Raw genomic sequence first — 17,902 nt, 5'->3', positions numbered from 1 at the left:
TGGTGCTATAGTTGTTGAAGTTTTGATAGCCATCATTTCTGCTTTGAAAGTGAAGGAGTATTTGAAGGATCCAAGCAAGTTTGCAATTGTTGCTGCCCCAGTTGTGGCATTGTATTTAAAACTCATTTTTTCTCTACATATATATGCATTGATTCCTTGATTCGACTGCTGCATAAGAGTTTGGTGGGTTGTATAAAGGCAATGATTGTTTTGACAAATTGTGGAGAAAAGTTTAGTCGGTTGTATTGTCAGAACATAGTGCTGGTCATGAGTAAACTCTTATTTTTATATGGATTGTAATTGGTGCTTGCTGGTTGCACACTGATCATTTGCTGCACATTTATAAAGGATATTGATGTGTACTGTGAGTGGGTATTACTTTTCTGCATTGAGTAATAGTTGTGATCAGTTTTTTAAGGTGTAATTCTGACATTGAAAAAAAAAATGGCCAGAATCAATGAAGTATTAGAGTTCCTCAAAACTCTGATATTGTCTACCACTCATGATACATTAAAAATCAGCAAAGTTTCTCTCACAGACATTCAGGTCTGTCTACAAAATGCACAAGAGAAAATTGATTTTTTGCAGCTCGAATCTCAGCTGCAGCAAGAAGAATTAAAATAGAGGATTCATTCTAAACATGTTTTTGTTCAGAACATTGAGACTGCAACCCATCAAAAGCAAGTCAATAATGTTACAGTTGGTTCAGATTTAGTACCCAATAAAGCAGCAGTTGTACATGCAGATGCAAAAACTCAATCTGCACTTCCCAAGCCCATCATCAGACCTTGGGAACAACTTGTCTACAACAAGCACAGAACTGGTCTTGGATATGAGAAGGACTTGTCCTTTCATATTCCAGACTACTCAAAGCCCATTCAGTTTCAGAGTGTTGGATTCCTTCATGACAGTTCACCTCCAGCTGTTCCAGATTCTGCCCCTCTTCCACAGCAGCAACAACAACAACAGATTGTAAAATGCCAACACTGTGACCGAGTTGGCCATTTGAAAGATCATTGTTTTGATCTTCATCCATGTAAGCACTGTCATAAAACCACCCATTCTTCACACAGATGCTTCAGAAACAAACATCCTGCAAGAACAAAGATTCATCTTGGATGGATCGCTTCTTGGCAATGGGCATCAACAGCCAAGAAGATATTCCAATCACATGTCAGAACTTGTTCCAGAGTATTGAACAGTCTTGCAGTTGAGTTTTCTCCATCATCTCACCTTGTATCTGACAAGGGGGGAAATGATGGTCATCTACAAGCTTCAAAGCCACATCAAGCGAGCCTGAGCCACAACCTGCCATACCAGATTCAGAGTTGTAGCCAGAAACAAAGATGCCCCTAAACATGCCTTCAGTTGGTAATCTGGGACACTTCCTCTAGCAGAAGACTTCAGCTTCTTGCCAGTTTTGGAAGAATTCCAAGAAAAAAATTGAGAACACTTCCTCTAGCAGAAGACTTCATCTTCTTGCCAGTTTTGGAAGAGTTCCAGGAATTGCATTAAGCATTCCAGAGTTGTTGGTCATCCTTAAACCATCACAGGTTGAGACTTCCCTTTTAGGTTGAAGTTCTCCCTTTTATGCAGGGTGAGACCTCCCTTTCATGGTTGAAGGTTTCCCTCTTCAAAACAATAGGAGCACTTCCTCTAGCAAAAGACTTCAGCTTTTTCCCAGTTTTGGAAGAGTTCTGGGAACTGCACTAAGTGTTCCAGTGTTGGTGGTCATCCTTAAACCACCACCCTTTATACCAACATTTCAGAGAGCACATTCAGCCTAGTGCTGCCATGCATTTTTGCACATTTTGTATTACAGCTCTCTTCTTGGACTCATACATAACCCTTCGGATTAAGGGAGGGAATGTTGGACACCTAATCCTCAATGGGTTAGTGTGGAAGTCGAATAGACAAAAGGAGTCCAAGAGACCTTGGGATGTGAAACCCAACGGTCAAACCATGTACTATAAATGTATATCTCTTGTTAATAAAAATATATTCTCATGTTTTATCCTTCAGATTATGTTGTTGCCCATGTGTGTTTAACAACTACAATATCTTTATCTTACTATCTTGTTTTTCTCCTATTGGATCATTGATGAATTGAATATGTATTATGATTTATCATTTATGCCACAATATTTGTATGCATAATGTTACTTTGTAAAACTTACATCTAGATGAAGATCTATGTTTGAAATCAATGAATTTGTATCATGAATGAGAATTTGTGTAAGAAATATCTAATTTTTTAAAATATATATAACATATCCGAACGTGTCCTGTTCCAGGGGGTCAATGTGTCTGTATCCGACACTCGAATCCCTATTTCTGTCGAATCATGTATCCCCATGTCAAGTGACTTAGCAATATACCTTGGATCTGACCCAACAAATCAAGCCCTAGATCAATCCCCGATCTCCTTGGCTAATACGAATGTCCAAGCTCTCCTTTTTGCACTTGCTCAAACCTGACACACTAGAGTATCACACTCCTCACTAAGATGCCTCTCTCAATCTTGTGTTGTTGTATATTGTATCTTTCTCCCTCTCCTTACCCTTGATTTTATAACTTTGCATTGAGCTAAATCCCAAACCCTAATTCCCAAAGTGATTAACAGCCAAGATTAAATCTCGTCTCACTTGAGATCAACAGTTGAGATTAAAACATAATCATTAAAGTAAATATTTCACTTTTCCTAAGTTTATTTTATCTCAATTAGCCAACACAATAATTATGTGTCTTTCTAAAGTTGAAACTTAGGCTAAGTACAAAAGCAACTTGCTCAAACTAGAGCAACTGTCTAAGGAGATCTTGGGAGATGTCGCACACCTAGACACTTAAGCTTGTGTAGAAGTACCTACCCGAGCTACAAACATCAACACTCCCTCTTAGTGATAGAGGTACTTCTGCCCCTAGAACTAACTTCGATCCTGGAACTATATCAGTCGCATTGGTTGCTCCCTCTAAAATGGAAGTCGTCCTTGCCACTTGCTCCCAGCCTCCTTCTCCTGAACATCCTGTAAGGTCATCTCATACCAAGAGACCTTCTTGACAGATTTAGAGGAATCCATCGATTGCTCCTCCCCACCTAAGCCTAAAGGTTGACTCCCTCTGAGTTATTCAACCTTTGAAGCTTCTCGCTCCTTGTCCTTTGTCACTGTTTTGCTTTGTGCCATTACTCAAATAGGTTGGTCCTTTAGCCTATACAGGTTGTTATCTCTAAATCTAATGACATGTCCCTCATTAGAACTAGATACCTTGGGTTTGATCAGTACCTATCCATCCAAGAATGCTACACAAAACCCCTTCTTCTCTACCATAGATACTGAGAGCAAACTCCACCTGAGCTCTAACACACATAACATGTACTTCACTTCTAACCTACCTCCTAACTCAAGTTGTAATATCATTGTTCCAACCCCTTTCATAAAATGTTTGGAATCAACACCAAACTCCACATGCAGTTCTAAGTCCCACTCAGCCAGGCTATCAAACAGCTCAAGTACCCCTACCATATGCCATGTGGCTCCACTGTCTAGCAGCCACACACCCACTAGTGATGTACTTGAGGTAAGGTAGGAAACAAGTTAAAACTTGGTTTCAAACTTCTTGGCATACTCCTCCTAAGTTTCTTCCAACGCAACTATTGTTGACTACATGTTTTTCCCCCCTTTCTTCCTTTTTGAACATTGTGAAGCATAGTGTCCCGTCTTATGACAGGAAAAACACCTGAGCTTAGTCAAGTCTTTCTTCTTCTTGAGTTGTGAGGTTGTCTCCTCACCCTTGCTACTTGAACATTTGCTCTTCATTGCCTGACTGGCAAGAGCAAGATTCTCATTATCCCCACTCTTTTGTTGTCCTCGAGACAATGATTTCTCCCAAATCTCCTTCTAAGTGAATTCATCCCACAATTTGTTCCAATCTAGTACCTTTTCTCATGCCAGAAGACCTATTGCAAAGGTAGCCCAAGCTTTTGAGAACCCGCTCAACGCTATCCTTACAAGCTCATCCTCTTGCACAATTTCCCCAAATAACTCCAAGTTCATCTCGAATTTGTTGAACACTGGTGAGGTATGATGTCGGTGTGTCTAATTCAGTCATCTTGGTGTTCCTAAGCTTCTCCCTCAACACCATTTTCTGATTTTGATTATCACTCTAATAAAGGTTCATTTGAGTGTTCCACATCTCATGGGCACCATTTTTCCTTGATAAGTGAAGTATCACATAATCCTGCATCACATCCATGATGATACATCTAGCTTTCATATCTTTTAATTTGTGGGCTACCAAACTTGTACTGTCTGAAGGAGATGTAACCAGGGCATTTACAAAATCAAATCCCATAGGTCATTCTCCATGAGAACCAACATTATCCTCTCCTTCCATGAATTAAAATTGTAAGCCCCATCAAATATATCCTAAAACCTCAGACCAATTGTTGCCATCTCGAAATCGGAAAAAATCAATTGAGAAATTTGGTCTTCTTACGCCCTGATTAGTATGGTCTCCCTCTCTCCGTTACCTCTGTCAATCCTGCTAGTTGAACTAAACTATTGTTATGTCAATCTGCAAACTCCACCCACAACCTTGGCTTGTCATCCTTCAATTGCCACTCGTACGTGGTCTACCCTTGCTCAGTTGTTACGGCCTAGTCTAGGTCCCCTCATGCTCACATCTCTTGCTCAGTTGTGCATCCTCCGCAACATTTTCCAAATGGCAACTCAACTCACTTGTGGTTCCATCAACCTTTGTCCTTTGACTATTTAGTAGTCGTGGTTGTGCCAGCCACAAACAACATGCTCCTTGTCGCCTATGCTCATGTGTCGGGGTCGACTAGTTTCCCTGATAACTCGTTATACCTTACTTTTGCCATTGCTCCCCTTGCATCCCACAAACTATAATCAGTGCTACTATCCGATGCTTTGATTCCCTTGCACTACCAAGCTTTGTCACCCTCTCGACAACCCTATCAGCTATGCTCCTCACAGTTGTAGTTATTTATCCCGGTGATTGCTCCTCTCGTGCAGCGGTTTTACTATTGTGCCAGAACTTTGTGCAACCTCCATGACCAACTCATCTTGCAACTTAACATCCCTTGGCAGTTAAGTTTAGGACCGTTTAGGGGGTCAAAACAACTTGGAAGTTCAGGACCTGAAAAACTGCTAAAAATAGTAAATGTTGCTATAATCAAGGACACTGATGAAACCAACTAGAGGTCTAGGTGGAATAGGCGGGTGGCCACCAATATCCACCTGGATCAATCCTCCCCACTTAGGAAGCAATGGTCCCCATTGCGTGCAAAGCCTCCATGAGGTGAGGGAATTATGTTGAACCTGGTCTCTAGTGAGCCGCTTGCCCTTGTGAAGGAGTTGGCCTGCTTTGACAACTCGATATAGTTGGATCCTTTACTGGTGAGTGTTCTTGATTTGTGTCCATGATCCTATCAATTGTGGCCTGTTCGATACAACTTGAGTTGAGCTCTATTGGTGTCAACTGCTCAGCAATGTCAGATGTGTCCAACAATGGGGGAAAGTATGGCTGCAGTCGGTCCACATTGAATATTGGGTGCAGGCCAAGGAACGGTGGAATGCTAAGCTTGAAAGCATTGTACCCTACAGCCTTAGTGATGGTGTAAGGCCCATATCAGAGCAGGCGAAGCTTGCGGTGGGGCCCAGCGAGGCGCTCCTTCTGCAAATGTAACCAAACTTTGTCGCCCACCTAGAACTTGTGTGGCACCCGATGATGATCATGGTGTTGCTTGTACTTTGCATTTGCTCTGTCCAATATGACATGGACCTGACAGCAGATGTGTTGAATGCACTCAATGAAGTTGTTAGCCATGTCAGCTTCGGACTAGACATGAGCCGAATCTGGCTGAGTAGCTGCAAATGGTATGGAAACATCAATGGGACATAGTGGTTGAATCCCAGTCCCACCTAAAAGGGGTTGTGGCCAGTTGAGCTATGGAGAACCCTGTTGTAGTTGTGTTGGACATAGGGGAGGCTCTCATCCCATGTGTGTGGGTGCTTCGAGTTGTACATGCGCAGGATGTGCACAATCATCTTATTGACGACCTCTGTTTGGCCATCAGTTTGGGGGTGAAAGGTCGTGGACTTAGTGAGCTTGGTATCTAACAACGACCAGAGGCTTGACCAGAATGCACTTAGGAATCGGCTGTCCCGATTTGAGATAATGGACTGTGGGATCCCAAAGTGTACCCATACTCGTTCAAAGAAGAGTTTGGCAGTGGCTTTTGCTAAGATACTCTTCTTGCAGGCCGCCAGAATGGCCATCTTAGAGAATCTATCGACGACCACGAAAACACAATCGTTGCCATGCTTGGTAGAAGGAAGGCTTGACATGTAATCCATGTAATCCATGATTGTACCAAGTAAAAGGATCTCCCTAAGTACCCATTTTTAAGGACTGAAAATGGCAGTACCACATAAATAGACTAAAAATCCCACGCCCCGGATCACAAGAATTCACAATGATGGCACCAAGTAAATGAAATAAATTTCTTACATCCCGGTAATATGGCAAAGGAATACATTAAAGTGGGTTTAATATCTTAAGTTTGTCATCATATATTAGTTCATGTCCTTCAATCCTGAGTCTTTGAGTTCAGTAAACAGTTAAAACATGAAATCCCCAAAGTACCCAGTCCAAGCCTCCAAGGGATGAAAGCAATGTTGCGATATTTGCGATAGGGATTAGATCAGCGAGGGTCCGGAAATTAAAAACAAAACAAAACAAAACAAAAAATCGTAAAAATTGGCAAAAAACAGCAAAATTAAATTAAAAAAACAAAAAAAAATACGAAAAATATGATTTTTTTGGTCTGATCACGATTTTTTCAACAAAAAAAAAATCGCTGATTTAATCATTTCAGGGAAAAACTCCAGTTAAACTGAGATTTTCGCAACACTGGATGAAAGCTTAGTAAAAATAGGCAAGGTTGCATTGCATCTAAAGGCATCCAAATGCCTTGGTGTTCTGATACATAACCATGTGCCATCAGCCACACTTACATATGGCATGATATTTACAGTGAGATGAGTTGATTGGACCTCCTAGGGTTGGTCTGGGCATTGTAGAAGTAGACACGCATATAAGCCCATGAAGATGATTACCATGAATACTCTAGGGATGCCTGCAATCTTGGATGCCTCTAACTTTGGATAGTAGTATGCTCACTCTAGTACGCATGTTGAGGGACTTGTTTTGCGGCATGTCCCTAAAAACCTGTGATATGTATACTTATATGTGTATATTATAATTCATAAGTTATAACCTTCACATACGTACTGAGAAGACTTTAACTGATTGCAGGTACTTTAAAATTAGGTCTTCAAAGCTTATGCCATCAGCAGTATTTTGGAGAGATATCTCCACCTTAACAACTAACACCCTTGATCTCCAAAACATTAAATCGATGTAATAGGCAATGATTATGATAGAGGTTTCAGAACATTGAAGAACAGGAATATGCTCCAGAAAAATCCATAATGCAGTACTGAATAGCTGTTCAGTTTTCCATAACTATGGCAAGGTAGGAAAACAGTTATCAAACAGTATTTCTGTATTGCTTCTGTCTCCCACTCCAAACAATGTGGCTAATGAGGCCCTAAAATTTCAAAATTCTTTATATTTCCTTACAAATCAAACTACAGATCTCCAAACAGCACCTTTACATTAGAACAGGATGATATGATAAAGATACTCATTATAAAATAACCAAGCCAAGCGTGAAATTAATAATGAAAATAAGAAAGAATCCACCCATCTTCAGCTCATCATTAGATCCTAAAATTAGAGATAAATTGGTCAACTAATGCCCAAAGAATTTGCATATTGTGTGAAATTTATACAGCTCCTGATAGCAAAATTACATGAAGAATTGGCAAGATAGCATGTTCTAAATATCAAGAACTGATGTCAAAATGAACTCTCTTTCTTTTCTTAAAAAGAAAAATCCTGCAAGGATGAAAAGCAAACCTTCTGTCGAGTTCCACTTGCATATCAGCTTCAGACAGAGGAATTCGAGGTGGGCATCCATCAATTACACATCCTACACCTCCACCATGAGATTCTCCAAAAGTTGTAACACGAAATAAAGTACCAAATGTATTTCCGGTACCAGCTCGTATCTCTGCCATTTTAAAGACAAAATCATAGCAAAATGAGTACAAATTCATTATGGGTAATCCTGCTTGCAATTTAAAGAAGGAAACATGAAACTTAAATTGGTAATCATTAAGTTATAGACATTCTAACAATAGATATAAAGTTGAAAGAATTGGAGACAAAATCAAACTAAAGACAAGCGGGTGTAACTCGAGTGGTTGCAAGAAAAAGTTGTTAACCTTCCCCACCCATGTTCAAACTTCAAATCCCATTTTGTGACATGTTTGCTCTAAGTAAGCCAGTGTTGATAAGCTATATATGATATATTCATGAGTTGTTGTCCTGGCCTTGTGCCCTAAAAAATCTAGGGTTTAACTTGTGTACCACCCTCTGAGTAAGGTGATATACACAGGAGGTTTCCCCCAAAATATGTTACCCAGATATAAAAATAAAAACAAATAATCCCGCTGGCAATTTGAAGAAAGAAACAGGAAACTTAAATTGCTTCTCATTAAGTTAGAGACTTTCCAATAATAGGTTCAAAGCTGAATTGACTTATAAAACTGTGTCACTAATCCTTTCAACATGAAAATAAGTACTAAATACACATACCACCCTCAGAGTCAAAAGAAGTGCTCATGAGGTTTACCCAGATATAAAATAAATAAATAATCCTGCTTGCAATTTGAAAAAAGAAACAGGAAATTTAAATTGCTCCTCATTAAGTTAGAGACTTGCCATAAATAGATACAAATTTTAATAATTTATAGAACTTTCTATGTCTCACTAACCTTTTCAACATGAAAATAAGTATGCACGACATACACATAGTGAATATTCCACAAGATGAGATATTTTGCTCTTGGTTGATGTAAAAGGTATAAAATATAATATGATTTCAAATAGACTTTAATGGCTAAAATATAAAAATTTTAACTTTATAATTTGACTTTTTTTGTATTGTATTTGTCACTGATAGTGTCTGTCACCCCTCACATATTGTATGTGGCCTTATATTCATGATTTTCATCACAACCTAGTTTTACTTGTGATTTTCATCACAAATGTCAAAGGTATGCGAGTGGTACTAATGGAGTACTTGATTGACACACTGGTATTATGATTTGTGCACACACTTCCCTTGTCTCTGTCAACCACCTTTCAGGTGGGTTCTAAGGTGTCCTGAGTAGGAGTGTTGTTTTGCACACTTGTTTACATATTATTGTTAACCCCTGGAGCACATCACCAAAAGGGATTCTTCCACTGGTTTATTATTGCTATATCTTAGTTAAATGATGACAATAATCTTCACAACTGGTTTGTTTATCATGGTTCATGGTCATCTAAGTTGAGCACTTGCGCATGCACTCATTGCTATGGTTGTCTAACCTCTTGGTGCCTATCGTGATAAATCATTCATAATGTTGAGAAATCTAAAGGGCTGCAACTAAGATGATTTCTCTTAAACTTGATAACTGCTTGTGATGTATTTTTAATTTTCTTGATTATTAGCTTCTTCTCTTATTATTATGTTGTTCTTATCATCAAACAGCTACCAAAAACAAGGAGATCAACAATACACAAGAACACAGGATGTAGGTTGCAAGCCAAAGCCAAAACCTTTCCACTTGAGAGGAAAACCCGCAAATCTCTTCTCTTCTTATAGATTTTTCAAATGACGAATTCCAATACCTCTAGGCCAAGACCAATACCCTTCCAAGACCAAGTCAAAAATTCTTGATGATGTGCTTCCTTTGCCCAAGTCAAACCCAGTCAAATCTCTTCCAGCTGCACAACTTTGACCCCCAACTACAGAATTTCGGCCTCCACTGCAGGTCTGAAATTTTCGGCCCCTACAACAGTTGTTGCTTCCACACATGTGAGCAATTTCAGGGCTTCCAAGGCTTCCTTTGACCTTCGCTTGTGTTCTCCTTCTTCTAGGGTTTGTAGGTGACCTAATAGACCTTCCTTCAACCTTCTTCCTGCAATTTTTTCAAGTTCGATCTTGCAGCATCGAAACCCTAGCCTTCCTTCTTCGCACGTGTGAGAGAGAGAGAAAGAAATAACCCAAACCTTCGTCCTTTGTCCTTCTTCCTTCTTCGCTAGCCTTCTTCTGCTTCTCCTTCGCTTAGATGATGAGAAGATGAGTGAGTGTCCATAGGAGGTCAAGTTCCCTCCTATATATAGGCTTCCAAGGAGGACGACATGCCCTAATGAGGCCGACTTCTTAGCTACCAGGCCGACTTGGTCTTGGAGGGTATTTTGAGGGTATTTTGACTCTTTTAAATAAGAAAATTAATTCTTTTTACATGTTATAATGTGCTTGTTGGGGTCTTCTTCGTATGACAATAACTCTTTTGACTTCTTGACCCTAGGACAAACCCTAGAAGCACTCAATGGGTGCTAGACCTCTAAATAAGACCTTGAGCATGAAACCCATGCTACAAAATAGCAATAATAAATTTTTCTTTCCTTTTACTATATACTTATGAAGACCAAAAGTAGTTACACATTTCAACATATAACACAATGTTTCTTTGTAAGGGAATTCCCTATGTGATATTGACAGATAGGTGTTAGTGTGGGATCATTTAAGTAGTTGTTCATGTGATGAAGTAGAGTGTTTCCTTTCTTCACATCCTTTCACATATTTGAAGGCATGGGATGATACAATGCACATTATTCAAGGGCTCCACCTTGGCATATTTGACTTGAGGACTCATTGAGGGTATTGGCACTTGGGTTCACACTACAGCACATGGTTTACAGATGTAATATGAGGACATACTACTGCTCATTCACTTTGTGCTAGGTCACATCTTCTTATGATACCCTTGATCCTCTAATGTAAGATGTGGCACCTTTCTTGCACAGTTTGCTAATACACTCTTATGCTTTTATGGACGATCAATCTCCCTTCTTGGCATGTATGCCTTTGCTTATGTGAGCACACTTTACATGTGGATTGGTTGTTCAGATTGTTAACTATTATCTTTAGTTGAGCGCTCCTCTATTTGGCACATATTTCCATGAGATCTAGCCTCCAACGACTACATCACACATAATTTATACATTATTTCATGTGATGGTGGTGCACCCTTGGTTAAGCTACAAGAGAGTGATGCCCCCCACAACACTTTGTTCCCGAAGCACACTCCCAAAGGAAGCACCCTTGGAATCGCACTTGCTGAAGTCTCCCTTCTAGGAGTGATTTTTGGGAGCAAGCTCCCTCTCAAAAAACTCATCATTCCCAATAAGGAACTTAAAAAATGCTCCTTGAGCAATCTTTTTCTTGTGGGAACCAAGATAAGCATCCAAAAGGTAGGTGTAGGCATGGCCAAGGTTTCTTCATGGATTAAAACACTCACTCACTCCATTTGCTCTCATTTTATTCCTCATTTCACATTTTTCACTCATCTTTACTAGGGTTTTGAGTAGGCTACTTGCTAGTTATTATGACGCAAATTTGTGAGACTTGGAAGGGAGGTTGAAGGCTATCATTTGTGAGAGCTTCGAAGGGAGGTTGAAGGCCGCCATATTTTCATTCAACCACCATTGTAAAGATGAAGATGCAAGCTCTAAATTCCATTCTTGTTTGTTTTTTATTTTTTTCCATGTGTTATAAACTAGTAAATTTGCTATGTTATATGCTTGAATGTTCCCTTCTCCTACTCTTTCCCCTTTCTCCTTCTCCATCATTCTATTGTAAACAAGTTATTCTCACGATTGAACAAGCAAAATGGGTATGTGAATGTGGTTGATCCTTTTCATTTCATTTTTTATTGTGACGGTGGTGTTGTGGAGTTTAATACCAATGATGATGAAAAAGAACTAGAAGCAAGCAGCACATACTGTGAAGAGGAGGAAGAAATGGAAGGGGATGATGACGACCATGACACCAAGAGTGATGATGGACTAAAACCAAATAGACTTTCCAACACCCTTGTTGAAGTATGTGACAAAGCTTGAGTGACGAAAAGGGGTTGGAACCGCAAAATTTATATGCTCCCATTGTCACAAAACATACACGGGTTCATATATATAACTTATAAAGGTGTGAGAAAGCATCCCGTTGGGATTATGCCATTGGATGAAAGTAAGACTACATGAGTTAAAGCCAATAAGCATGTGCCAATGAAAGATATAAAACAAATACAAGAAAGAAGAGAAGGCTACACAAAACAAATCCAAAAAATCAAAGATTGAATCTGAGATCTCAAGCCCACATAGAATATTCGATGATTGATCCTCATCCCTCTATGTTAGTGGATTACCACCTATGCATTTAGGGCATAGAACAAATTCCTTGACCAAGTTTGTACAAACGGCGTACATGCAAAAAATTTCAAGTTTTTTAATGCATGTGGCTACCATTGAATGTTCTTCATTCACCCTATTAGCAGGGAATGATACAAGCCATCAATGATTCCCCCAAAGGATGAAGGAGCCTCCAATATGACAAAGCCAAAGCCATGGGACTTGACAAGGAAAGAGCCAAAATCCATATTGCTCTAGGACAATCTACAAACTATTGGACCAAATATGGCATATCAATTGTATATGATAATTGGACAAATCTTAAAGGCATGCCCTTCATAAGTATTCTTGGTGTGTCTACTAATAGTATGATCTTTCAAGAGAATGGGTCGTACAATGTCATTCAAGTCATCATTGATACATTACCAATTGTAAGGCAACGAGAGCAATCGTTGAGGAGATGTACGCTAACATATTTTGGTTAAGGTGTTTGGTTCATGCATTGAGTCTCTTGATGCAAGATTTTATTAAGATGGAGCATGATTATAAATGGATTGATGCACTGTACAAGAGAGGGAAAAAAATAATAAAAATTATTACCAATCATAGCATGTCTCGCAACACTTTTTACAATCACACTAAGTTGGAGCTAGTAAAGTTTGCAAATGCAAAGACCAGATTTGCCAATTATTACCTCATGTTCAAGCACCTTTTGAAGGTAAGAGAGGAAATTGTTAGGTATGGTCTCAAGTGATTCATGGCATTGTTTGAAAGACAAGCATGCATCCACGCCTGATAGACAAGAATTTCAAGAGGTAGAGGACACCATGTTTGATGGCTAGTTTTGGGCATAGGTTAGGTATGTTTAGCAATTACTTAAGCCCGTGTATAATATGATTCTATTTGCAAATACATATCAGCTAGTGATTGGGGAGGGTGTATGAGCAAATGGGTAGAATCAAGCAATGTGAAGAGAAACAGTCTAAATGTAGACCAAGCAAAAGGCTTGGCTTATGTGTACTATAACTTGAGGATTTTGTCCCAATATTGTGAGGTGGTGAAGAATGATGGAACATCTATGGATAGCAATCCAAAGGAGGCTAATTCAAAGGATAGAGTCGTAGTTTTAGTGCGCTTGGAGGGTAAATTTTTGGATGATCATGATGGTGATCACATTCATGGAGCTAAAATGCCAACCTCATCCACTAGCAAGTTTCTAGATGCAGGAGCTTTGCCTCTAGCGTCACAACATCTAGAATTGCATGGGGGTCATGTAGCTGTTCGTCGTGTTCCACAAACTCTTCCACCTAGTGCTACTCCCCTTGTTCATAGATCACGAGAAAAGAAACTAGAAGTTGCAAGAGGAAAGCTTTAGTAGATACTAGATCTAGTTGTCTTTTTTATGTTTAGAAGCAATATCTAGAACTTAGTACTTTGTCTTTATTATGGCCTATTTTGTAATTATCATATGACAGTTCAAGTTTGAACTTTGAACTTTGATCCTTAAACCCATCTTTGAATAATTGACCGCATCCTACCACTCTTCCGTAATGAGTAAGATGCTCTTTTTCATTTCATGGTTAAAGTTATCCATTACAATGTATTGATGACAAAGTCTATATGCAAAAACTTGAATGTTGATGTTGTGGTTGATGATTGATCATTTGATGGCAATGTTATAAGTTATAACCACTAGATGCTTGAAGTTATATATGTACTAAATCATTGATGTTTTAATGATCCTCATTAATAATGGGAGCAAGCCAAGCAAAAGGGGAATACTCAATTCATGTGATTGTGTAAAGCCCTATTTTAGAGTGCATCGAGCATCCTATGGGGGCCTATGAAGCACTCGTTTTGAAGATGCAACCACACCTTATCACCAACCTGAAGCTTGTCTAAATCCTAATATTGGTCATCATATTGCTTGTATTTGGCATTGGCTTTCTGAACGATATCATGAGCCTATTGTTCGAGGTGTTGAATCCATTTAACAAATTTGGTTGCTCTATCTGCCTCGGCCTGAGCATGGGAGGGCTCTGCTGATGAAGATGCAAAGGCCAGAGCTAGATCAATGGGGGCCAATGGTTGGAACCCCAAGCACACACAAAAAGGATTGTGGCCAATGGAGCCATGGAGGGTTGTTATAACTACATTGAACATATGGAAGGCTTTCATCCCATGTACATAGATGCTTGTAGTTGTACTGCAAGATATGCACAATCATTTGCTTGACCACTTTTGTTTGTCTATCTATTTGGGGGTGAAAGGCAATCTATGATGTTCCTTTTTCTGGTGTTCTTTATGACATGGTTAGGATGGACTTTCAGAGTTGGGAGCAGACAGGTCACAGGTGCAAGTTGGTGTCATCAGCAGACTGAGGGACTTTTGGAGGGGTTTTGACGAGTTTCTATGAGGTCCGATGGCATTCGCTTGGTATATTCCATCATCCACACAGTTTGCCTTTCGTTCCAATACATTCCGACAACTTTCAAAAAACAAAGTTATTATTGGGTCTGACTCAATTAGTTACACTTAAGGTGGCATTCCAAGAGGAATACTTGACAGAACACCTTAGTGTAATAGCTCGTTGGAACCGGAACGAGAAGATCTACAAGATGGGATGCTTAGAAGTGAGTTTCAGTGACCTGAGAAGACATGGTGGCCAATTTACCCTTTTCCACATTAAAAAAATATATATATATTTTAATTAAAAGAGGGAAAGGTGCACCATGATTAAAATAATAATAAAATTGGAGGTTCGAGAGGGATCCATCAGATCTATAAAAGAGGAGGAGGAGACCGTTGCAGGATATCTTGGATTTGATATTTCTTCTTGTATGAGAGGTTGAGAACCCAGTTCTCTACTCCATTGGTGGCCCCGGGACAGAAACCCTCGAGTGATTCAGTGAGATTGGGCAAGTTCCCATCTCCCCTTGGTGAATTCATCCAGAATTCACAAGAGAGCTCAGCAATGTAGTTCAGTTTTGATTGGAGGGCCAGCATAGCATTGGAGCAAATTCTTGAGGCTAGTTTCTCATCTCAGCTATTTTGTGTACCAGCATGTAAACCCCAATTTCTATTATAATCAAAGCTGAGATTGTTCTTGTTCTTTTTGTTGTTATTTTGCCGCATGCTATTGGTTACATTTTTACATGGCAATGTTCTGTTAAAATGATGGAAAATTTTATGAAGCAATTTTGGTTTAGCCAGATTTCTGCAAAATATCTCGTTTGGGATATTACAAAACAATTTGGTCAACTTGGTATCCATTGGAGACAGAAGGTTACACCAAAGGTACTGAGGAATCTATTGTTCCTATTTAAAATAATGGTCCAAGTAGCCCAAAATGAACCCAAACATGCTCAAAGAAGAGATTAACAATAGCTTCGACTATGATACTCTATTTGCATGGTGCTAAAATGGCCATCTTAGAGAATCAATCAACAACCACAAGCACACAATCATTACCATGCTTGGTGGAGGGAAAAACTAACATGTAATCCATGGAGACTGACTCCCATGACTTGCCTAGGGTAGTTAGAGGAGTGTACAACCACATCTTCGTGATGGCTAGTTTAGCAATGGCATAGGTAGTGCACGGTCTGATATATCGAATGACGTCTTGCCCAAGCTTTGGCCAATAGAAATACTTCTGAAGTGCAACTACTATCTTCTCCACACTAAAGTGTCCTACCACCCGACTGCAATGTACCTCCCAAATCAGCTTGGCATGCTCACTTGAAGGAACACAAAGGTGACCCATGTAGCACAAGAGAGCACCATAGAGGTGGAAGTATGGAACTCGTTTGTCTGCAATCAACATCCAATATGTAGCAACGAAGTCAGTATCGTTGCATGATTGTGGCCACTTGAAGGTCCCATGCCTTTGAGTTAAGAATTGTGATTAGCACCACAATCAACAACCAAATGAGGTAGTGTACAACATACTTGGTGTTTCCCTTCAAGTGGAATTGTTGGTATGTGGACCAACTTTTATGGCGATCATTCTATAACTTTGCTTGCGTTTGCATGAATTACAATGGCCTATGATTAGTGTGGATGATTGTCTCCTTCCCCAAAATATAATGCGTCCATTGTCAGCATGCTTGCAGGATGGGTTACATCTCCTTGTCATAGGTTGTGTACCTACAAACCATATCAAAGAATGTTTCACTATAATAGACCATTGAATGTCCCTGCTAAGTAAAGACTGCACCAATAGCATAGGATTGGTGCAAAGCAAAGGCAATGTTTCAAATCCTCAAATGCTTTTCATTGTGACTCAGACTTGGCAAAATTTGTTTTAGCTCCACCCTTAGTCACTTGACTTAAGAACTAAGAAATTTGACAAAACCCCAACACGAACCTTCAGTAGAAGTTAGCAAGGCCCAAGAAGTTGTGAATCTTTGTCAGAGACGTCGAGGATAGCAAATAATGTTGAAAAAATTGACATCAGGAATAAATCAGCAAGGGTCCAAAAAACGAAAACGAAAACGAAAAAAAAAAAAATATATATATATATATATATATATAGATATAAATAATAAATAAATAAAGTCGAGAAAAAATCAGTAAAAATCGACAAAAGTAAAAAAAAAAATATATATATATATATATATACATACAAATATTCAAATTTTTTCAATTTTTTAAGCATCTAAAGTAACCACAACATTAGATAAATGCATTACCACATAAATATGAAAAGAAAACTAATATGTAACATGTATAAGATGTCTAGTGCTACATCACATATCAACAAGGAATCGTGTCCTAAATCCCAAATCCTGACTCATCCTTAAGAGTCAAAATATCAACAAGAAATATAATAAATGTATCTCATCATCGTGAGTCATCTACAATCAGATTAGGTACATAAACTAGCGAGTTTTCTACCCCTTTTATGGGAAAAGATAATGGCATTTCCTCTAGAGGAAGAAGGCCCTAGGGCTAGAATTGGACTTTGACGTCCTCTAGAAGAAGAAATAGGAGGTAGCCTCTAATGTCCTCTACTAATGACTATGCTAGGTGGTGTCACTGGGCATACAAAATGACCCCCAAAAAAAACATCAAAATCTAATTTAACTTGCCTTGGCAGCAACCCATGATTTTTTCCATCGACACGAGAAAAAATCATGAATTTTATGATAAAATAGGGAGTTTTTCAAATCAAAAAAATCACCAATAAAATCAGTGCTCCGAAAAACTCGCAAGCAACAATTCTATTGCAATTTATCAAGACTTTTGCAGCATTGCTGGCAAATCCCAAATGACTTGCATCTTGGTTAGGTCCACATGCACCCCATGTTCATCCACGATGTATCCCAAATATTAAATTCTCTAAATGCCAAATGAGCATTTCTCCAAATTGGCAAACAACTTGTGTTGTTTCAAGGTGCCCAAGACCTGCTGAATGTGTCACAAATGTTCCACTCGGGCTATGCTAAAAATAAGGATGTCATCCAAATTTACAACCACAAAAGATTTTTGAACGATCACAAAATATCAT

General features: G+C 39.1%; 1 protein-coding gene across 1 annotated transcript in view; it reads right to left on the bottom strand.

Moving 5' to 3' along the window:
• Positions 1 to 17,902, bottom strand: part of LOC149225741 (chorismate synthase 2, chloroplastic-like) — a 90,553-nt gene that overhangs the window by 57,132 nt on the left and 15,519 nt on the right. Inside the window, exon 2 of the mRNA XM_089377302.1 lies at positions 8,005 to 8,158. Coding sequence (XP_089233428.1) covers positions 8,005 to 8,158 — 154 coding nt within the window. The remainder of the gene's footprint in view (positions 1 to 8,004; positions 8,159 to 17,902) is intronic.

This window comes from Pinus tabuliformis, chromosome J (genome assembly GCF_031772625.1).
Source record: "Pinus tabuliformis cultivar Carrire ecotype Pingquan chromosome J, CPIR1, whole genome shotgun sequence".
NCBI classification, from domain to species: Eukaryota; Viridiplantae; Streptophyta; class Pinopsida; order Pinales; family Pinaceae; genus Pinus; species Pinus tabuliformis.
The sequence above is the reverse complement of the archived record's forward strand: the minus strand, read 5'-3'. Positions and strand labels throughout refer to the sequence as shown.